This window comes from Mchenga conophoros, linkage group LG5, assembly GCF_057382185.1.
Source record: "Mchenga conophoros isolate Kocher_MC1m ecotype Shallow Benthic linkage group LG5, M_conophoros_male_GT1.1, whole genome shotgun sequence".
NCBI lineage: Eukaryota > Metazoa > Chordata > Actinopteri > Cichliformes > Cichlidae > Mchenga > Mchenga conophoros.
In genome coordinates, this window is record NC_140530.1 from 1,771,023 (window position 1) to 1,795,152 (window position 24,130).

The 24,130-nt window shown below is 43.1% G+C and overlaps 2 protein-coding genes across 2 annotated transcripts in view; one reads left to right on the forward strand and one right to left on the reverse strand.

The window, feature by feature from the left end:
* The window catches only part of lamb3 (laminin subunit beta 3), an 18,283-nt gene extending 11,649 nt beyond the window's left edge, over positions 1 to 6,634 (reverse strand). Inside the window, exons 1-3 of the mRNA XM_085272817.1 lie at positions 6,493 to 6,634; positions 5,669 to 5,823; positions 1,899 to 2,013 (exon numbers count right to left, since the gene is read on the reverse strand). Coding sequence (XP_085128943.1) covers positions 1,899 to 2,013; positions 5,669 to 5,823; positions 6,493 to 6,517 — 295 coding nt within the window. The 5' untranslated portion in view covers positions 6,518 to 6,634. The remainder of the gene's footprint in view (positions 1 to 1,898; positions 2,014 to 5,668; positions 5,824 to 6,492) is intronic.
* Positions 6,635 to 22,387: 15,753 nt separating this feature from the next.
* LOC146573564 (uncharacterized) lies at positions 22,388 to 23,799 on the forward strand. Its single transcript, XM_085275487.1, has one exon. The coding sequence runs from the start codon at positions 22,673 to 22,675 to the stop codon at positions 23,642 to 23,644; it is 972 nt and encodes a 323-aa protein (XP_085131613.1). The 5' UTR covers positions 22,388 to 22,672; the 3' UTR covers positions 23,645 to 23,799.
* The last annotated feature ends 331 nt before the right edge of the window (positions 23,800 to 24,130 follow it).

The following is a 24,130-nucleotide window of genomic DNA, read 5'->3' on the forward strand; positions in this document are numbered from 1 at the left end:
CCAGTCCAATAACCATGAGTCCCATTCACAGAGAGTTGGGGAATGGCTGCAATCACAGCATGTAAGATGGTGACAGATGTACCGTTAGGCCACTCCTCCATTCAGAGATGGTCTTTCCCTTTTCACGCAAATGGCCTCCTTGACTCCGCCCTCAAACCAGCGTTCCTCCCTGTCCAGGATGTTACATCCTCATCCTTGAAAGAGTGTCCACTGGCCTGTAGGTGTAAATAGACTGCAGAGTCCTGGCCTGACAAGGTGGCTCTGCTGTGTTCAGCCATCCTCTTCGCCAGAGGTTGTTTGGTTTCCCCCATGTATAAATCCTGGCAATCCTCCTGCACTTAACAGCGTACACTATATTACTGGATGATAGGGTGTGGCTAAATATTGGTGGATCTTATGTGATTGGATATCCAGGGGGAGAGGTGGAGACGGGTGGGCACTTGACAGGGTATGAACTGGAATGCCCCGAAGTGTTTTGGGTCCTGTATAGGGATCATGGGCCCTGCCAGTCAATAGCAACTGCAATAGGCTTCATAGGGGACATAGTTTTCAATTCAAATATAATGCACTTTAACTCTATAGCACCAAGATGACCCCCTATGAGCAAACACATGGTAACAGTGTTTTAACAGAAAGAAACTGTTAAAAAGGAGTTAACAACCAGCCATGACCCACTGAGGTTAAACAGAAGGAGGTAGGACAAAAAACACACTGTAGAAGAACACACTGTTATCTAATGATTAACTGCAAAGTGGTCTAAAAACACACAGTAAGTGAACTGGTCACTGCTTCCAAAGAATACGGGCCTGAAAGCTGTGGGGTCTGTCTCCCATTCGATTCATAAATAACCTGGTAACCACGAGTAAGTCTGCAGTCTGAGAGCAAAGTGCTCTGGTGGAGCCTGATTAAAGCCTACCAGGAGTAACCCTTTTCTGAACGGCTTCTGTCTATAGATGCATTAAGGAGCAGCTTGGTGTACTTGGTATCTTGCCCAAGTTTATTTGGCACGCAGACTGGAGCAGCCAGGGATGGAACCACCAACCCTCCGATTAGTAGATGAGCAGTTAGTAGAGTATCTCCTGAGCAACAGCCAACTACAGCCACCTGATGTTCAAGTGTTTCAATCACTTCGACGGCCACAAGGTGCACGTTGGTCATGGAAGTGGCAATCAAGATGCAATCAAGCCCTTAGTAATGGAGATCACTCTACAAACATTTGTGAATTAATGGGTTGCGTTCAGGAGCTCAGTGAATTCCAGCATGATACCGGGATGTATGCTACTTGTAGAACAAGTCCACACCTGAAATTTCCTTTCCACACTCAACTGTTTGTGGTTGAGTTTGTGTCAAAGTTTCTCTTATATTACCACTCAGTGTAGACCACGTAAAATCACAGAGTGGGGCGAGTGAATCATGAGGAGTATAGTGCACAGAGGTTGCCAAATTGCTGCAGAGTCAATTGCTACAGACCCCCAAACTTCACGTAGCCTTCACATTAGCTCAAGAGAGCATAGAGAGTGGAGTGGTTTCCATGGCTGAGCAGTTGCATCCAAGCCTGACATCACTGAGCACCATAGAAAGTGTCGGATGCAGTGGTGTCAAGCACGCCACCAGTGGAAGTGTTCTCTGGAGTGACAAATCACGCTTCTGCGTCTGGCAATGCTCCCAACTTTGAGGGAACACTTCGGGGATGGCCGGTTCCTTTGCCATCATGACTGCTCATAAAGACACGAGCGAGCTAGGTTGGTGCAGAGGATCTTCACTGGCCTATTTATTAAGAATGGGCCAACACTCAAGTTCACACGCATGTGAAGGCAGATTAGTACTTTTGTCAGTATAGTGTATTAGTTGTATTATGCATGAGTCCTTCTTTATGATTGCTTGCTTTCACCCCCCACCTTTCTTAGACTGCCACCATCTGTCTGGCCCTGAGGTGGACACAACATCCTGGACACTGTGGGCCAGCTGACTGTTTGGGTTCCTGGAGTCACACGGACAACATTTCATCTTCCTCTGAAAGAATAAAAACACAAAGACATAAATAAACCTTTTGTTTTCCCACAAGAGATTCAGTGTAATGTGTGATGTAAGGACAGTGTGCCACTGAGCTGACCCTGAACTCGAGACCAGGGACTGGCCTCTGAATTCTCTGCTGTGCCACATGAGCTGGGTCACTGAGCAGGTACCAGTGAATTTCTAATAGTTCTAGCACTGAACCTTTGCCCGAGGAAAAGCTTGGTAAACACAGTTTATTCACTATATTGAAGTAAATCCTCAGTCATCTGTAGAACCAGCCATATATCCAAAGAATGCTGGACTTTGTAAAAAACAAACAAAATCCAGTTGCATTGGTTTGCAAACTGTACATGTTATTTAATATTGAGTATTGGGATTTTTTACAGTGCTGACATGTGCAGTTTATGAAAAACTGTGAATGTACTGTTTATAGCTGAACATTTTCTCACTGACAGCTCGCACCACTGATTTCAGCAGTCAGTATTTATTAACACAGGAGGGATGGTGTCCCTTTACAGAAACTCTCTGAATCTTTTCTTTAGAGGCCGCTTGGCTGCTGCTTGGCAAATGAAGGTTCAACTCCCTCTAAAGATTTTATATAGACGCGAGGTCTGGAGATTGGCTATGGGACCGTGGGATCAGGGGGCGGTGCCAGGGGAGACTGGCTGACACAGCTGGCAGTCAGCACTCTAATGCTGCCTTCTCGATTTAAGCAGCACGCTGGGAGGACAGAGGGAGGAGAGCGAACAGCGTGCAGTGCAAGCAGTCAGGAGAAGGCTGGAGAGCACCGTGCTAATAAACATTCACTAATCTGCAACGCTGAGTGTACTGGGTCCTTATATTATGAACTACCTCCAGATCAACGCCAGTAAAACCAAGGAACTGGTGGTAGACTTCCGCAGGCACAAGCATTCTCCACTGCAACCACTGAACATCCAAGGTATGGACATTGAGGCTGTGGACAGCTACAGGTACCTTGGTGTTCATCTGAACAACAGACTGGACTGGACTCATAACTCAGACGCCCTCTACAGGAAAGGGCAGAGCAGGCTGTACCTGCTGCGGAGACTCAGGTCGTTTGGAGTGGAGGGCCCACTCCTGAAGACCTTCTATGACTCTGTGGTGGCTTCTGCTATCTTTTATGGTGTGGTCTGCTGGGGCGGCAGCATCTCTGCTGGGGACAGGAAGAGACTGAACAGGGTGATCCGAAGGGCCAGCTCGGTCCTAGGATGCCCTCTGGACCCAGTGGAGGTGGTGAGTGACAGGAGAACGGCGGCTAAGCTGTCATCCCTGTTGGACAACATCTCCCACCCCATGCAGCAGACTGTGACAGCACTGAGCAGCTCCTTCAGTGGGAGACTGCGGCACCCACGGTGTGGGACGGAGAGATTTCGCAGGTCTTTCCTCCCCACTGCTGTCAGACTCCATAATAAAGACTTTAACTGATCAAGCACACACATCCATACATATGCAATAATACTAAGTGCAATAATCCTTTCTGGCATCGTTGTATTTTTACTCAGTTGTATATAGTATTTGTATTTGTATTCTATTTTTATCTTATTGTATATTTATTTTATTTTATTCTACTGTATATAGTATTTTATTCTATTCTGTACAGTTGTGTACTGTATTTATTCTTATTGTATTCTAATTTTTGCCTCATAACTTTTGCACTGTCCACTTCCTGCTGTGACAAAACAAATTTCCCACGTGTGGGACTAATAAAGGTTATCTTATCTTATCTTATCTTATCTTATCTTATCTTATCTTATTACAATAACTATAATGTTCTTCTTCCTTAGCCACTTGTTAGTGTCCTTGGTCAGATGTTTTGGGTCATTGTCACTGGAGAACTCATCCACGACCTCATCTCCAGTGACATTGTTCTCTACCATTAGCATAAAAACAGCCCCAACACATGTTTCCACCTCTATGCTTGACTGTGGACATAGTGGGTTTTTCTTAGCACATCTTGAGTTTGGTTTCATCTGACTACAGCATCATTTAGATGTTCACTGGCAAACTTAAGATGGACATATGGGAGCAGGAATGTCAGTGTTAATACTTCATGCACATATCATTTATTTGCAGGAAACTGTCTTGGAGAAGTAGACAGTATGTCTAAGATGGATTGGGAAGTGTCTTTCCTCCTTATCCAGCAAATTTAAAGATGCTGCTGCCCCTATTCATAGAAATATTCCCTTAATTCACATTAAAACAGCCTGGGACTCTGCTGGCAGCTTTACAATTGTCTGGGGGCACGTTTATGAGGCAAAGATGGCTCTTGTAAATATGTATAAATAAATATGTCTTTGAACATTGGTCTGTTCTAATCTTTTCAGTTCCCTCTTCATGTGTTTCCATGCTTTTCATATGTGTTTAAATTATCCTGATGTTGCTTCTTCTCGCTTTTTTTCTTATTTAGGATGTTATTTGGAACAAGAAGCCTCCTGTGCCGCTGAGCCTTACAGAGGCCCAGGGTTACCTAATCTCTTGTATTTTGGGGCAACAAATATGAGGAGCCTGAATTATTGAGTTGGATATGAAGAGTTCCCTCTTTGATGGCTGGTTATGGAAGCGACTTCGGCTCATACGCTGTCTTTGAATGCCACACTGTGCTCACCTCTTCACTCATCCACCTTGACTTACACTCCTGTCCACCCTCTGCCGGGCTTTTCACAAACCATAGTTTTTCTCATCCTTCATTAGATTACACCTGGTCTACGGGGCTAAATTTGGGGACTTGCATGTTTATTCTGGATTTGCTTCTTTTAGTGAACAGAGTTTTGCTTACTTCGAGCACCTTCAGCTTCGACACTTTTTCTGCAGCTCTTTTTCATTAGATACAACATTTGACACCTCCAGCAGTAAAGTGGCATTCCTGGCTAGATCGGACTTGTTTCCTCTGATGATGCCGAAGGCTTTCATCGTCATGTGTGCGTCTTTGTGTGAACGCTGAAGTACAAGGATACATTTAAATGGATGAACAGAGGACCACGCCTAAGACAGTTATTAGCTCCCTGAGGCTAATCCAACGTTGCCCATACTGTGATCTATGAAGATAAAGTAACATCAACACATCCTAAGTCTCTATGTTTATTTGTATATATTTTCTCATCTTTGTGTTTGTAGTGCCAGTGTCCTGTGCTGCCTTATCCCCACGCTCTGTGTTGTCTTTTCTTTTTCTTACTTTGTGTCTTTCACTTGGTTTTACTTCCTGTTTTTGTGTTTTTGGATCAGTTGCTATTGTCTTTCCCTCCCATCACTGGTTGCACATGAATCTCATTTGTCCTCCTGTCTGTGACCTCTTCTATCAGTCAGCAGTTCTGGTTTGCACTGGTTTAGTTTGTGTACATGTCTGTTCCCTGCCAGAGACACTTTGAGTTTCCACTTTTGTTCTGTCAATCCGATAATGTCACATATGACATTGTTGAATTGAAGCGGCTGCTTCTTCTGTGCGATCTTTGTTTTCTCTAAATCAAAAACTAAAGCTGAATTTTTGGATATTTTACCTGAAACGCTCTTAAACTGGAGAAGCCTTTAGCTGCAGAGATATGCCTGGAAGTTCTCACTTGTTTGTTAAAGGGTGATATAAGTTTCCAAACTTTCCATTTGCTCACAGAGATAAAACAGGAAAGCACGCTCTTACCTGTTGGTACGGGGTACAGAAGACCTCTGAGCCAGTGAGGCCACAGGTAGATGAAGCCTGAAGTTGGTGAGCCCTGCCATGGAGCAAGTCATCTGTGGGTGGGTAGCATGCCCCCCATGAGCAGTCATTTTGGGCGTGTGACAGTATGGCTGAGGCTGTCAGGAGGAGGGCAGAATGTGTACAGGTATGAATACAACACACCTAACTCTAAGCTTTCTGAGGCTCTCAAAAACTTCTTCCTTTATTATTAACTGCTGTTCAAAATACATCTAAAAGACAGAGTAACCTACAATAAAACTGTTAAATGAGTGTCATGCTGCTTTTGAAGCAGTAACAGAGATGTTGGTCTGCAGCTGTCGTACTGTCTATTTTCAGGCCAAAGGTAATTCTAAGGGACGAAACAACCCAAAGCTGTGTGCTGGTCAGATGAAACCACGTACATGAAGCACATTGATGTTTGATTAAGGTTTACTTAGAATAGGTAAAATTATAAATGCATCTCCACATTAACCTGGTTATTCTTAAAGATGTACTGCAGCTCTACACAGTAGTTATAGGCTGTGTTTGTATCTTCTCACAGGATTTCATGACAGATACCAACATATTTCAGAGACAGACTGTCATGCAGCAGCGTGAACATCTCCATCGAACCGTTCACTGCTGCAGCTTACTTCCATCTCTTTAGCTAGTAAATAAAAAAGCTGCAGGCTATCTATTTCAGGGTGTTTAGGAATGCTAACATGTGGCGTGCAAAACTCAAACTAACATCACAAACTCAATAAATATAATAGCAATAAAGCAGCAGTGAAAATGGGAAATCTCACCAGCCAGTAGTAAAAGTATTCTCATGTTGTGTTCCTCCTGTTAAAACGTCCAGAAGAAATAGGAGCAGCTGTCGGCAAACAAATACAGAAGGCTGCTGTGCCGGGAGTTCAGCTGTGCTGTGGAAAGGTGTGCACTGCTTCGTGTTGCTGCCTTAAAAACCATTTCTCACCTGGATAGTGTGACACAGCGTGTGTCAGAGTCACGCCCTGCACCACCACTCCCTCCACTCATGAATCAGCACACACACTCACAGAGCCAGACACACACTCAATGAAAGTAGTCATTACTCATTTTCATTTAATTTGTACACTATTATTAATAATAATAATTCATATTTATTAATTATCAAGTAATAAATAAAACTGACTTCAGGTGAAAGCTAAAAGTAGCAAATGCATTCTTTGTTTGTAAAGTTTGTGCAGCTACTGGAGCTGAAAGGATGAAACATTAAAACCAATCATTGTTCAGACTCCATTACCCGCATTTCAGTTTTCCAACAGTTTGGTTTTTAATTAAGTTGCTGGTGGTGGTCAGAGGGCCCGGTGGCGCCAGTGTCCGGCAGCCTCGCCTCTGTCAGTGCGCCCCAGGGTGGCTGTGGCTACAATGTAGCTGCCATCACCAGTGTGTGAATGTGTGTGTGAATGGGTGGATGTAGTGTGAAGCGCTTTGGGTCAGTCCTAAGGGACTGAGTAAAGCGCTATACAAATGCAGGCCATTTAATTTAATATCTACAAGTTAATTCAGCTGCCTCTGCTACTTTGTGTTTAGTTCTCATTTCTGGGTGTAAACATGTAGGCTTGAGTGAAGGGCGATGATGACTAAAGTACCAGGACAGGGTATGGACATGGCAGCTTGCAGTCATTCGGTCAGTTCTCCTCTGTGTAGCCTGACAGCTTGTGCAGTAGGGTTACCATCCTAAGCAGCGTTTGCATGGCTGTGTGTTAACTGCTGTCCTCTGAATCATCACTGTGTAGAAAGAAACAATAGCCTGAGGCCAGGTGAACATACACTGTGTGCTTTTCTTCATAGCCTCAGACACACTGACTAATGCTAACTGCAGGGTGTGTTTTCTGAGAAATCACAAACGCACACTTCTGACAAGCGTCGTCATGCCTGGACAGTTGCTATGGTTCTTTTGTTGGTAACCAGAAGGTTTTATATCGACATCAATCCCAGCCTTAGTTACAGCAAGATGTTTCAACAAGTCCTCCAATCCAGACAACAATGTCAGTCTGGAGCGGAGGACTGCCCTCCAGACCCATAAGGGAATTTCCAAAACGAGCTACATGTGGCAAGAAGCAGTGTAACCGACACTGTGATGTAAACTGCACAACACTTTTGTGATGTTTAAGCTGTTCTTGTGGTGGCATCTAACACATTTAGTTCCCGTACACTTCAGTGTAAAAAGACGGTGTGCCGACCTTTGATTAACAATACTGTAATAAAACGTATTTACATTAAACAGGTAACACTGACACCACAGGTGTCCAGAGGCTCAGAACTGTCAAAATAATGGCACACTCCTAAACACCAGTAAGATAAGTGCTTCCTTAATATGTTATTTATAACTGTATATACACATTTTTATTCTTAAATAATAGATTCATATATAACATGTTATTTGTATTTAGAAAAGCATTCAGATGTTAGTAGAGGTTTTATAAATACTTATTTCATATTTTAATTGAAAATAAGTATTTATAAAACTTATTTTATAAATACTTATAAAAGGTAAGGGCGGAGGAGTGAGGTAAGGGCGGCAGGGCGGAGTAAGGTAAGCGAGAGTGACGAGAAAGGTAAGCGACCCATGTTGTAGGTGATGTCAGACGCCGGAGATTTGGCGGAAAAAAAGCGAATGGTAGCATAGAGTTTAACAAAGGTTTTTCAAGCTTCAGTATTACCAAATATACTAATCAATTGTCATATAACTAACAACATCTGTTTTATCATCTCTAACACCCGGAGGACAACGGGGAGAGTTTAGACGCTCTCCAAGATTACATCGACCGCTGTTTTCAAGATTTAGTCATGAAGAAGGCCCAGAGTACATCCTCCCCGACCAAAATTGAGACGCCGTCATCGAAGAGATGTCGCCCGGCAGACTCCCCCGGTACAACATCGCCTGCCGGCAAAGACATCGCAGACATCCTGGAGTCAATCGACAAGCGATTGTCCAGTTTCGATGCGAGGCTGTCCCTGGTGGAGATCTTACACCGGGAATTTAAATCTCTGAGAGAATCCCTGGAATTCAGCCAGCAGCAGGTGGAAACGCTTGCCGCTGAAAATGCCACGCTACGGGAGTCGGTTAAATCTCTCACCGATAACGTGACCCAGCTAAACATTGAAAATAAAAAAATAAGAGTCCGTTATCGATCTACAAGCCCGTAGCATGAGAGATAATCTTGTGTTTTCTGGTATTCCAGAAACTGCCGGAGAGGACGCAGAGGCAACGGTGAAAAGCTTCATTAAAATCCACCTGAAGCTGCCGGAGGACACCGTAAAGAACATCGACTTCGATAGAGTACATCGCTTGGGGGGCGTGAGGTCGCGGACCAGGAGACCACGGCCTATTGTGGCCAAATTCGGTCAATTCAAACAGAAGGAACAGGTGAAGAGTCGCGGCAGAGAGCTGAAAGGAACGGACTTCAGCATGAACGACCAGTTCCCCAAAGAGATCCTGGAACGACGCAAGGTCCTGTTCCCAGTTCGACGTAGCTTCATCCAGAAAGGCTCCCGTGCTGTCATCGCCGTGGACCGGCTCTACGTGGACGGACAGCTGTACCGCGACCCCGGCACCACACCGTGGTTATATTGACTGCACTCCAGATTAGAGATGGCACGATACCACTTTTTTATGTCCGATACTGATACCGATATCATAAATTTGGATATCTGCCGATACCGATATGAATCCGATATAGTGTTTTTTAATCAACAAAACTGTTTTTTAAATATCTTGCTGCATTTTGTATAAGTTCATACTCAAGTTTAAAACAACAACTACACTAAAGCTATTCTGTTATACCTGTATGCAAAAAAAAAATTTCATAGTTCAGCAATACTGATCAATCTAATAAACTTAAACCTACACCATCCTCCCTATTCTGGTATTTTAAAGAGTACTTAGCATAAATATTAAGCAACCTAACTAATAGGGTTCCAACTCCCAGCAACAACAAAAATAAATAAATAAAAAATAGGGAACCACCCCTCACGCTCCACCTCGTGATGCTTAATCGACGTAATCAACCTTAATTTGATGCAGTGTGAAAAAAATACACAGAAATCAATTATTTTTCAAGAAATATTAAATAGATTCAACATCTTTCTTCAACAAAATTGCAGACTGCACAGATGGTACCTTCCCAAAGGAGAAAGTACTATAGCTTACTAGGGTATATATATTAGACTTAATAGTCACTATATACAGTAATGGACTTCTATTCATTTTACATCAAATTAAAACTTTGGGTGTCAGATAATTATTTATTAAAAGCTCGACATTTTAAATGAGAATAAGAAAGAAAAGTATGTCTTTGTGCCCCCTTTTCCCTGTTCATGCCCTATCGGCCCCCCTGGCTAAACTTTGCTAGATCCGCCCCTGCACAGTTACCAGCGTCAGCTACGTAGAAAAAGATCCTCGAGTAGAAAGTAATATTAAATACATTCTAACAACAGCTGATCAAGCTTAAACGTGCTGCTGTTGTTCAGCCGCTGGTTTCCTCTTTCTGGTGCAAAGTGGGCCAAAAGCAAACTAGAGACACGGACTCGCGACAGAAAAGCCGATCAGCTGATCGTTAAGCAGTTTCATGATTGAAGTAGCAGCCGGAGAGCGAGAGGCAGTCGCTCGTTAAGCTTAACGCAGGAATGCTTTACAAACATTCAGAGATGGACTTACACACTTGCTTTACTTCTCTCGGGGATAACTTTGTCGGAGATGAAATGCCGGGTTGCTAGCGAAGCTCCAAATGCTATCCAGACCACCGACAGGTCCCGCATGCCACAGCCGCTCTATCACGTGATGCCTACTGCTCCGACGTGCTAACGTTCTGAGGTGAGTTACGGCGTGTTGCAAATTTTGTGAGGTGCTTTCGTGATATTTAATGGATCGGATTACATTTTTTATTTTTCTCCGATATCCGATCCAGTAATTTAGGTCAGTATCGGACCGATACCGATACGTAATATCGGATCGGTCCATCTCTACTCCAGATAAGAACCCGCTACACTCTTTTCTTATTCATTCACACTTTCTCCTTTAACATGGGTTTAACCTAGTAATATCAGTATGATGTCATAGCAGATATAACCGTCACCCTCCGTCATTGCTTTAATTGGAATGTTTCCGTTTCTTTTTTTTTTTTGTTGTTGCTCACAGTTCATGTGGTTTCTTTCTTTCTCTTGTCTTTCACTGCTGTGATCACCTACTTCCCCACTCACCTACAAACAACACCCTCTATTTCTCCATATTTTCACACCACGATCACGCAAACACATCAGCTCAACGGCAGCACATTCACAACAGCCTCACAGCACGCACAGACTTGCAGGACACATAAGCAAGCCACGCTTGTTCATATTAGTGAATATTCACACACATAGTCAGACTTATGGAGCCTCTCACCACACTTCTTTTTCTCTTTCTATTTACAAACAAGGGATGTTTCTACATTCTCTCCACCTGTCTAAACGAAACACCCAGCATACTTCATTAGACATACACACACAATTATGGGCATGCTGAGGTTTGTCACATGGAATGTAAATGGAGCTGGCACCAGAGGAAAGAGGTTAAAAATATTTAACCAGCTTAAAAAACTACAGGCAGATGTTGTTTTATTACAAGAAACTCACAGACCTGTCACAGGTTTAAACGAACTTAAAACACCTGAGTTTCCTAACGTGTTTGCAGCCTGTTATAATTCTAGACAACGGGGAGTAGCAATTTTAATACATAAAAATGTTAATTTTACAGTACTCGATACAGTTATAGATCCAGAGGGTAGATTTCTAATTATTAAACTATCAATATTGAACAAAAAACTATGTATTGTAAGTATATATGGTCCAAATGTTGGTGATCCCTCATTCTTCCACGGATTTTTTAGTGCACTCTCTGAACACCTCGATTGCACACTCATTCTTGGTGGTGACCTCAACCTTGGACTAAATGAAGACATGGATAGGCTCAACACAACAGGAACTCAGCGTAATTGGCAGTCCACAAATATGATCAAACAGTATATGAGCGACTTTGGTCTTTGCGATGCATGGCACTCCCTTCACCCCACCAGTAAGGAATATACTTTTTTCTCACATATTCATCACTCCTACTCTCGTCTGGATTATTTTTTGGTCGGCAGCTCACTGCTGAACGACATTTCAGACACTGAGATTCACCCTATAGCTGTCAGCGATCATGCTCCTGTATCTTTAACACTAATGCACAAGAATAATACTACGCCAAGAAAAAACTGGAGATTTAATATATCGCTACTTAAAGATGAAGACTTTATTAAATATTTTAAAAAAGAGTGGACTTCATATTTAGACTATAATGACACTCCCGGAACATCAGCTTCTGTTCTATGGGAAGCAGGGAAAGCTGTGATGAGAGGTAAAATAATTTCTTTCTCATCACATAAAAAGAAAAAAGAAAACAAAAATATTCAGGAATTAGAAAAAAACCATCAAATCACTAGAAGAAGCCTACGTGTCACACCAAGATCAGGAAACATTGAACAAAATACGCAAGACAAAACTAGAATTAAATGAAACTATTAATAAAAAAACACAATTCCTTATACAAAGACTTCGCTTGCAGAATTTTGAACACAGTAACAAATCAGGTCGATTTCTAGCAAACCAGCTAAAAATAAATAAAGAAAAAACAACTATATGTGCTGCTAAAGATTTATCGGGGAACACAACATATGATCCTGGAAGAATAAACAACATTTTTAGGGATTTCTATAAAACTTTATACTCACCACAAATAAACCCATCTAAAAATGAAATTGATGTGTTTCTTGACAACGTAACTCTTCCAAAATTACTAGACAGTCAAGCAATGGCACTGGATTCACCACTGACGCCAGGTGAACTCCAGGAAGCCCTGATAAGTAAGCCCAATAATAAGGCTCCAGGTCCAGACGGCAGTGCAGATACTGAAGGACCCGTCCCATCCTGGCAACAAACTGTTCCAACTTCTGCAATCTGGTAGAAGGTTCCGCATCTTCCGGGCAAGGACAGAGAGACTCAAGAGGAGCTTCTATCCCCAAGCCATCCGTGCCCTAAACACACACACCCGCCCTCTCACATCATCTATAATTGACTGAGTCAGGACTCTTCCAGACACTAAACCAAGGAACAATGTACATTTCAATTCCTTTAATTTTAAATATGTTTATATTGTCTATCCTGTAAAATAGTCAGATGTCTATTCATATTAATGTACAGAATTCACCTGCTTGCTGCTACTACTGCACATTCACCCAGTGTATATACTATATATATATATATATATATATATATATATATATATATATATATATATATATATATATATATATAATGTTCTTCCTCTACACCCCCCCCCCCCCCCCCCCAATTTTTGCACATGTTGAGGAGCGTGTCAGGCTACATTTCACTGTGTGTTATACTTGTATAACTATGCATGTGACAAATAATAAAGAACCTTGAACCTTGAACCTTCCCTGAAGAATTCTACAAAGAATTCTGGATAATTTTGGCACCAGTATTTCACAGAATGTTGCAGGAAATCGAGGAAAATGGCAGACTACCACCAAATATGAATTCTGCCAACATTAGTCTCCTGCTAAAACCAGGCAAAGACCCTTTATTTCCCTCAAGCTATCGTCCAATTTCTCTTTTAAATGTAGACCTTAAAATAATCTGCAAAGATCTCTCAAAGAGATTAGAGAAAATAACCCCCCTCTTAATTCATCCTGACCAAACTGGTTTCATAAAAGGTCGGCATTCCTCAACAAACACTCGTAGATTACTTAATTTAATAGACTACTCATACAATAAAAACATCGAAACCATAATATTATCTCTAGATGCAGAAAAAGCATTTGACAGAGTTAACTGGAAATTTTTATTCGCAACTTTACACAAATTTGGTTTTGGAAACTCTTTCATAAACTGGATAAGAATATTATAGAATTCCCCAAGAGCTTGTGTCAGAACAAATGACCAGACATCCTCCAGCTTCTGTCTCCTGAGGGGCACCAGACAGGGATGCCCACTCTCCCCTTCACTGTTTGCAATTTTTATCGAACCTCTAGCAGCAGCATTTAGACAGGCTACAACAATTAAGGGCATAAAATGTAAGAACAGAACATAAAATCAGTCTCTATGCGGATGATGTGTTGCTTTTTCTGCAAAACTCACAAACCAACCTCTCTGAGGTAATTACTCTAATAAACTGGTTTTCAAGAGTTTCAGATTATTCAATTAACTGGCCAAAATCTACAGTTCTCCCCATTAACTGCTCCTTCCATAAGTCTTCCTCTGCCCCACTGCAATCCGGAAATATTAAATATTTAGGTATTAATGTTTCTCCTAAGCTTTCAGACTTAACTAAATTAAACCACATCCCACTTCTAAAGAAAGTAGAAGGCGATCTGACTAGATGGAAATCTTTACCCATATCACTCATGGGAAGGGTCGCCACTATAAAAATGATGATCTTACCAAAAATAAATTACTTATTTTTGATGATCCCTAACAAACCATCACAAGATTGGTTCAGATCTCTGGATTCATATATTTCCAAATTCCTTTGGAAAGATAAACCCCCGCGTATCAGCTTAAAAACGCTACAAAGAACCAAGGATAGAGGAGGATTAGATCTGCCTAATTTTCACCAATACTTCTTAGCCAACAGGCTTCAGTTCATCTCAGAATGGTCAAAACATACCTTCTTAGATGAGCCCTGGCTAGATGTTGAACAGGCACTATGGGAGTTTCTAAAATTGACGGAGTCTTCATTAATCCCATGCAAACGTACACCTATCTGGAATAACCCTGACATATTACAAAACAATAATATGATTCATTTCCCAGAATGGAGTTGTAAAGGAATTAAATACTTATATAATACATATATTAGAGGGAACAGAATTTATTCCGTTTGACAGACTAGTTGCACAATATGGGATCAACAAGAAAAGATTTTTAGAATATCAACAAATTAAATCCATAGTAAAAAAGAAATTTAACCTCAGTCAAGTTGAACTACAAACACCACCAAGTGCGGCACATTTCCTTACTCTTAAATCCCCCAAATTATTATCTAAAATATACAGAACACTTTCTAAATTAGATGAATCAATATCTCTTCCTATTGCAAAGTGGGAAGCAGATTTATCAGTCAGTTTAGACCAAAACTTCTGGTCTCAGATTTGCTTAAAAACCTTTAAATTGATTAAAAATCCCAGTCTGCAATTAATACAATACAAAATACTACATAGAGTGCACTATACAGGTCATCGGCTGTTCAAGATGGGCTTTACATCTTCCAACAACTGCTCACACTGTCAAGGCAATACACCAGACAATTACATCCACGCTCTTTGGTTCTGTCCACCAGTGCGGAAGTTTTGGCGCGAGATATGTGAAGACTTATCAAAGTGTCTGAAATGTAACATTCCAACTTCCCCTTTAGTATGCTTGTTGGGAAAACTGGATGAGGTCACTACAGAAACTAATACAGTCCACATGGTTTTTACTGCCCTATGCATCGCCAAGAAACGGTCCTCATTAACTGGAAAAATAAAAATAATCTTAATTCTAGCCAATATAGAAACCTTCTAATGGATCACATTAGTCTCGATATAGCCTCTGCCACCACATTAGATCAATCCCTCTGGGCTCCTTTGATCGGCTCCATCACCTAGCGGGGGTAGGGGGTCGTGGTTTGGTCCCGCCTTAGCTACTGTGGTTGATATGGAGTTGGGACGGGCTTAGGGCGCCTGGAGGACCCCTAGAGGCGTTATCCCTGGAGGGCTTAACCCGGGGGTTGTGTTCATAACCTGGTTAGTGGCTCTGGTGGCTCTTAGAGGTTGTTCTCCTCGTGGCTGCGTGCAGCGGGGCTGGAGGATGGTCTGTATTGGTGGACGTAGGTTACTGGCCTGGTGGCCTGGCTGCCCCTGAGTGGATCCGGGGCAGGCGTGGGGGTTTGGGGCTCGGGGGTGCTTCGCCTCCGTGCTGGGGCTCTGGCTGGGTCTTGGGGGCTTCGGTCCTCGTCGGTGTGTCGCCGAGGTTGTGAGCGGGTGGGTGCACAGGGGCTCAGCCCTGGCGCAGGGGGCCTCTTGTGCATTGGCCTAACTGGGGGGCTCTTCAACTGGCGGGAGGTTGTTCCATCCTTGCAGGAGTCCACTCTGCAGGTGGGGGAGAGACATAGGAGAGGTGGAGAATAAACTTAACCTGGGTGTCTGTTGTCTTGTGTAGTCTGGGAGACGATTGAATGTTGGGGTGGGTACAGTTTCCTCTGCGGTGGGGTAGGGTGGGCTGCCCCGGGTCCTGTGGGCAGTGCTGCTGCCGTAGGCCCCAGTCTGGATGGACCTGGGCTCCCTTGCCTTGGTGGGTACCAGAGGACGGGGGTGCCTACTGGGGTCAGCGGGGGAGCTGGCCCTAGGGAGGGGCATCGTCCCCTCCCTCCTTTTCCTCCCCATCCCCGGCTACCTCCCTCTTCCCGCTCCACCACACTCACCCACACAGGTAGGGCCTTGGGGTGCAGGTGTGTCACCAGGGTGCAGGGGAGACATTCCCCCCCCCCTGTCCTCTTCTGGCCACCTGTGCCTCAATTTTATCTCACAACTTAGACATCCACATTACTTACACTCTCATAACACACACATATATATAGGGCCTTGAGGGTGGGCACGTTAACGGCGTCCAGTGGACGGTCTGTGTACTCAAGCCTACCTCTGGCGCCGGTGCCCACCTCTCAATTTTAAATCCATGTAGACATTGAGGGTTCTCGGGAGGGGCCGTGCTAACACCTGCTGCTCTCTGGCAGCAGCACCATGCTCTCCCGGGTTTTAAATGCACTTTAGAGCAACACGCAGCAACACTACACATGAGCGGGAGGAGGGAGGTATGGGGTCTTCACACACCCCCGTTCTCTGCTAGCCATCGGGGCGGGGGGGCTGGGAGGAGATGTTAGCTGTCCGATTGGCCTCCCTGCTGCTGCGGATGTCACAGGCTGGGTCTCCGACCCAGCACTTTGAGCTTTCTTTGTATTGTTCTCATTTTTTGAGATGTTGTTAGTTTTGTGGTATTTCCTATTTGCCTTTAGTTTAGGCAGTTATTGTTCCTGGGTTTTCTGTTTGAGTTCTTGCATTATTCATCACGTATTTGGTATGTTAAGTTTGTATTGTCATGTCTAGTTTTAGTGTTTCCTGTTTTATTCTGACAGTGTCATGTGTTCTTTGGTCATTGTATTTAGTTTGTATTTAGTTTCACTCCTCCTGGTCCTGTCATTAGATTCATGTCAGTCAGCTGTTTCCTCATGTGTCGCCACTTCCCCTGATCACCTCATGTCTGTATTTAAGCCTTTTGTTTTCTTCATGCCATTGTCAGTTCGTCTATTTATTCTCACCAGAGTCATAGTCATAGCCTGTTTATTTTTCCACCTCGGTCATAGTTATAGTTTTTGGTCTTAGTACCTTTAGTGTTTTGTTTCTTAGTGTTTTGTCAGTTCAGTGTTTTGTTTCTTAGTGTTTTGCCTGTTTGCTTTGGTCTCTTGGTTCATTTCCTGCCGTCATCGCAATAAAGGTTCACTTTTCTGTTAATCATTACTATTCCTCGTCATCATCTGCTTTTGGGTCCTGTTTCCGCACACATCGGCGCACCCCGCCGTGACAGCGGAGCCTGGGACGGTCTGCTTGCCTCCACCCTGGGGGGAAGGGTAATATCTCTTGGGTCTGGGTTCTGTTTCCCCCTCTGGGGGCGAGGGTACCTGGACCCGGGGTATAGAGTATGTTTGGGGAGTGTGCACACAGGTGTGCACACGGGTGTTCACTGCTTGTAGACTTAAATTACACCTTTCTTGGCTGCTACTTCAAAGCACATTGTGCGCTGTCTGTCCTGCGTGCTGCACAACAACATTGAATATTTAGTATTTACTGCTGTTTACACTTAGCTAGATTAATGTGATGGTGTTGTGTCTAGTATGTTGCTTTGGGTTTTTTTGCTTGTTTTCTATTCTTCTTCTCTCAACAGGTGATCCAGGAGATCCCCCCCCCCCTTCTCACTGTTCCTCTCCCCTTCTGTTTTTCTTTTCCTTCCTCTTTCTTTCTCCCTTTCCTATCCCTCACTCATGTCTGTCCCGTCTGTAACAACTGAAAATAAAATAAATAATAAAAACAAAGGTCGATCAAATGGACCAATACGGCAATGCCACGATGATCCATTTGGCAAAGTACATCCATTGGGTCTCCTTGTTGGACTTCAGACAACAATTCTGACGGCTAAAGAACCAAATGGGACAGGCAAAAAAAACAAAAAAAGGAAAAAATACTTATAAAATACGTTTTATAAATACTTATAAAATAAGCTTTTATATGCTTGAAATACTCATTAGTTAAATGAGTATCATTAGCTAAGTATTTTGTGTGACCTCGTATAAAGTGACTATTTTTGCCTTATAAGGCATATTTAAATAAAAATGAAAATACCTCACGCCTTCAACAAGTCGAAGCTTCAAAGCAGAAAAATGACTCAGTGTCAGTGATCGTCACAACAGACAAACCAAAAAGAAACACTGTGTTCTTATCTAACGTCTGAAATGTATTTAGGAGTAGAGTCTAAGTTTGTCACAGGAAATTATGGAGGAAAGACACACTGAGCAGCTGGAGCCATAGGATAGTTGAACTTGAATATACTGAAGCTCCTTCAAAATAAAATATGAAGTGTGTTTTCACAAAAAAATAGTGAATATTTCACAGAGATTCACAAAGAAGTGTAAGAACCATAAAGTGCCAACTGATTTATGCGCCCCAGATGTTTTAGAAAAGCACCCAAAATGCAAGCAACAGCTGTGGTGCGAGTGAGTGTTTATTTACAAGTGACCAAAGTGGCAAAACAGGGAATGAGGAACGAAAAGCTATCAAATCCTGTACTGGAAACTAATGAGCAAACCTGAACTTATAATGAAACGGGATGAAGAGCAGAGCGCCGCAGAACCAAGAACAAAACACCATCAAACAAAGAACACAGACCGACACCCACTATACACACACACAAGGTAATCAGGTAATGACACATAGGAGGGAAGCACAGCTGATCCTAATTCACAAGACGACAGGAAGATACAAGCATAACACAATGATAACATAACATAACATAAAACAGACCTTCACAAACACAAACTCAGGGACACGAACAAAGCACTGGGGACGACGTCACAGGAAACAAACCTTAGAACTGGAAACCCTGAGAATGAAACCTACATACTAATAAAGATAACCATGAGGAAATTAAACATCAAATCAGATAATAATAATAATAACTATAATGCCAAACACAAAACGCTGGGTCAACGGCCCAGCACCATGACAATAGCTGTGTCCCAAAACGTCGGCTGCATCCTCCTGAGGACCCGGCCTTCGCGGTCTACGTGGGCCGGGTCCTTCAAAGACCGAGAAGGCCGGAAGTGCGAGGCTGTGAAATGTGACGGTCTAGCCTTCAGATTAGCGTCACCGCTGTCTCGGTGGAGTTTTTTTTTTTCTTTTTGTGTGTCCCGTTTGGATCATTAGCATCAGAATTGTTGTCTTAAGGCCAAGAAAGATGCCAAGCGGATTTATTTTACCAAGTGGATCATCATGGCCTTGCCATATTGGTCCATTTGATCGACCTTTATTATAATTATGAATTTATTTTATTTTCAGTTGCTACAAACGGGACAGACATGACTGGGGGATAGGACAGGGAGAAAGAATGAAAGAAAGAGAGGGAGAGAAAGAAAACCAAAGGGGAGAAGAGACGGTGAGAAGGGGGGGAAGAAAGAAAAAAAAACAAAAACAAACAACAACAAAAAAAAAACACCTGGGTCACCTGTATGGAGAAAAAAAACTGAAGAGAAAGCAAACAACAAAGAGCAACATAATAAAAAAAACGGCACTATCACAATAAACTAGCTAGCAGTAGATATCAGTAGATACTAAATAATAAACGATATTGTGCAGCACGCAAGATAGACAGCGCACAATGTGCTTTGAGGCAGCAGCCAAGAAAGCTGTAGTCCGCGTCCGTGAATACCCATGTGTACACCTGTGTGCATACCTGTGTGGATCAGCATGCTTGCATTCCAAAGGTTTCTCCATGTAACGATCTGCTAGGGAGTGTGGGGGGGCCACAGCCCGTCCCTGGGTATGAAGCAGGTATGGAGGAGATCCAGGCCCCAGATATCCAGAGGCCCCAAGGACCTGAGGAGGACCACCAAAGGGGGGGGAACCGTGCCACCCTCCTGGGAAGAGCTGAGTAGAGCCCCAAAGGAGAGGTCACCCCGCAGCTACGTAGCAGAGGCCAGAGGGGGTTGCAGTGGCGTGCCCGCGGGCTCTGCCGGCAGCCAGCTGTGCCAGAGAGGACCGAGCTTCAGGCCCAGAGGGCAGAGGCCTGAGGACATCTGACCCCCCGGAAGGAGCCCAGCTGGGCCACAGGCGCCAGGCCCCGCCAACATCTTAACATCTTAACAGATACTCTGACCCCTGCTTCATGCCCTGGGCGACGGGGCTATGGCTCGCTACATCCTCTTGCAGACCATTACATGTGGAAACCATTTGAATACAAGCGCGCTGATCCACACAGGTGTGCACACGGGTGTTCACTGCTCGTAGACTTAAATTACATCTTTCTTGGCTGCTACTTCAAAGCACATTGTGCGCTGTCTGTCCTGCGTGCTGCACAACAACATTGAATATTTAGTATTTACTGCTGTTTACACTTAGCTAGATTAATGTGATGGTGTTGTGTCTAGTATGTTGCTTTGGGTTTTTTTGCTTGTTTTCTATTCTTCTTCTCTCAACAGGTGATCCAGGAGATCCCCCCCCCCTTCTCACTGTCCCTCTTCCCTTCTGTTTTTCTTTTCCTTCCTCTTTCTTTCTCCCTTTCCTATCCCTCACTCATGTCTGTCCCGTCTGTAACAACTGAAAATAAAATAAATAATAAAAACAAAGGTCGATCAAATGGACCAATACGGCAATGCCACGATGATCCATTTGGCAAAGTACATCCATTGGGTCTCCTTGTTGGTCTTCAGACAAGAATTCTGACGGCTAAAGAACCAAATGGGACAGGCAAAGAAAACAAAACAAAACAAATAAAAACAGATACTCTGACCTGTAACTATCGTAAAACACTTCGACCGGAAGTAGACACCTTTCGCGCATGCGGGGTACAGATTGGGTGTCCGGTACGGATCGGGTAGCGACAGGACCCATCCTTCAAATTCGGGGAAATAAAGGACGCATTTGTCGGCTGCATTTGAAGGAGTCGACGAATTGGGACAGCCTTCGTCGCCTGGCTGTGACGTAATCGGCCTTCAAATGCGGCCTCCGGAGGATGCAGCCGACGTTTTGGGACACAGCTAATATCTTTGTTCATTCCTCGGGTTAATCAGCATACATCAACTGCTGCATTAAAAGTACACATGCAGCAGTCATTTTAATTTTCAAGTTTTCAAGTTTTCTTGTCATGTACAGATAAACAGTGTAGCCACATTTACCCATGATGGAATTCTTTGGCTCGTGCTCCTCAGCTTTACATGAGCATATAGAGAGTGTGCAGTTATATTAAGAGGAAAATAACAGGAAAATAATAGTAATAATAATAATTAATAAAGAAAAAAACAATATACTAAAGTATTACATATTTAGATAATTTAAGGCAATTGTTGGTATTTACAGTTTGTGCAAAAACTTGTCCAAGGAGCATTTAACTAGCATTTGTTGAAGTGACAGTGTGCAGAGTCCTGTAATCGAAGTGGTGTGGTGGCTTGTGGGTAAAAACTGTCCCTGTGTCTGGTAGTGCAGGTCTGGATGCTCCTGAACCGCCTGCCAGACGGCAGGAGTGTGAAAAGCGTGTGGCCGGGATCAGAGAGGATCCGCTGCCTCATGCAGCGCTGTCTGTAGAGATCCTGCATGGCTGCCAGTTCAGTCCTGGTGAAGCACTCTGCTGATCTCACCACCAGTTATTTGCAATAACTAATAAAAAAGCACTTGGGACAATTGTGTTGGTGACAGCTTTTGTTATAATATCAATAATATTTCTATGAATATGGGATACTGTTACATGTTTGCACAGACTTTTGTGGAATATGGAGACACTCCTGGCATTATATGAGCAAAGTGAGACTCATTTTTTAGGGTTGGTGGAGATGAGTGTGAAGATCCAAACAATCCCTGTCAGTGATGGAGAAGCTTTGATGGAAATATTTGGTAAAAAGTTCACCAGCATGAAGGAAATGAAGTTTCAAACTTTCCTTAGGAGGAGCCCAGCACGCCTGCTTAAAGAAAAGTGAGTGTGGCGATGTGGATGCTTGCAGCGACTGCTGTATAGAGGCCATCCTGCTACACATGAAACACATCAGAGTCATAATTGTTATTTTAGTCACGTGTTTGTTTATTATCCTTATTGTTTTATCTGGGACTGTTTGCAGACATCTCAGAGAGAGGAGACACCAGCATCTGAACAGAGACTCAAACCAGCAACCTGCAGCTCCCTGCTTGGCTGCTCCAGTTTTCTCCTCACTCATGTTGCCCACCAGTGATTTCTAGCTGCCCACCCACACAGCAGGCTAGAATATGTGCTGAGCCTCAGCACCCAATACTTGGACATGTTTTCTTTATTAAACAATGAACCAGACCCCAAAAGTAAACAGCTGTTATTGCTAGGCAACGGGAGCAGCATTTGGTGATGCAGCACCTGACATTCCTGACCATGTGGGCGGAGCATGCATGAAATGGAATGTTCAGTAGAACTGTGCAACACAAGCACTTAGTTCCAGCATGTTTCATTGTATCCAGACACAGCTAGAGACACATCTACAGCAGCATCTCTGTGCAGGACAAACGACAGCTGACGAAGAAACATCGAAAACTTCACTTCACTCCTCTACAAAACGTTGGCTCCTTTGTTTAAAAGGCCAAAATGAATCAGGGGAGAACGAGAAGAGGATCGGCGAGTGCTTCACCTCACATTACAGTACAGCTGATTAACCTGCAAGAAGAACTTCAAATGATACAGGCTGAAAATGTCAAATTAAAAGAAGAGGTAGAAAAATCAAGAGGAGAAGCTAAAAATTCACAGTTTGAAACTGAAGTAGTATTGCAGGAATTACTGCATGTGGGTCTCAGACTTAAAGGAGAGAAGATGGGAAAACAACAGGCAGAAAACCAGAATGAAAAGATGAAGAAAGAACTGTTGGAAGCTCAAAAAGCATTGGAGGAAGAGAAAAGCACAGCACAAGAAGCCAAAAAGAAATATCAAACTGCAAAGAAGGAGGCAGGAAATGTGCTGCAGGAATTACAGGAGGTGCAGGAAGATTTTGAAGAGGAAAAAAGGAAAATGCAGTTGGCAACACAAGAAGCTGCAAATGTAACGGCTGAAGCTGAAACACTAAGGAAGGAATTACTGCATGTGAAGCAACAACTTGAAGAGGAGAAAAAACGTAACCACGAGGCAGAAAATGAGATTGAAAATATGAAGAAAGAATTGTTGGAAGCTCAAAAAGTGTTGGAGGAAGAGAAAATTAAAATACAGGAAGCAAAGAAAGAAATGGAAGATACAAAGAGTCACAATGAAAACATGAAGAAGGAACTGATGAAAGTGCAAGAAGAACTTGCAGAAGAGAAAATTGAGGTGAAGGCATTCAAGAAAGAAATGAGCGGCTCTGCGGTGACCAAGAAAGACTGCAAAGACGCACTTAAAGAAATACGAAAGCACAAAAAGGAAGCTAAAGAGCTCCTCAAACACAAAGTGAAACTGGCCAAACAGCAGCTGAAAGAAACATTTAAAGATGCCGAGGAGCAGCTCAACAAAACCTTAAAAGAACTGAAGGCAAAAGCAAAGCAAGCCGAGGACAGGAGGGGATTCTGGAGCAGACTGCTGAGGAAGAACTGACCCAGCAGCATCCAGTTTGAGGACATCAATAGTTTCTTCCTCCTCTCTCCACCTTTCTTTCTCCCCATCCTTCTTCTTGGGACGTTTGTTTGTTTTTAAAAACTCTAATCTAAATACATGCACTGAAACACACAAATAAAATTGCCATAACTTGACCTCATGTTGCCTGCTTCTTTTCTTGTGTGTCTGTGGATGTAAAACAGTAACACACCTCCTGCTCTGTGTCTTTAATTGTAAATAAATGCAATATGTTTTCATTTTAAAATGCAGTGCAAAAATCTTCTGCTCTGAATCTTTTTTTTAGCAAAAAGCTTTTTTTTGCCTGTTGTGGAAGTTTTCCATTCAAATAAAGCTGCAGACGAGCGGTGAGCGGTAGCTAACATAAGTATATTCAGAAATAGATCACTTGTAAGCAGCTTTCTAAGCAAATTTAAGGTTCTCATGGAGATGTATGAGCTTTGTGTTCTGCTTGTCTAGATAGCTAAG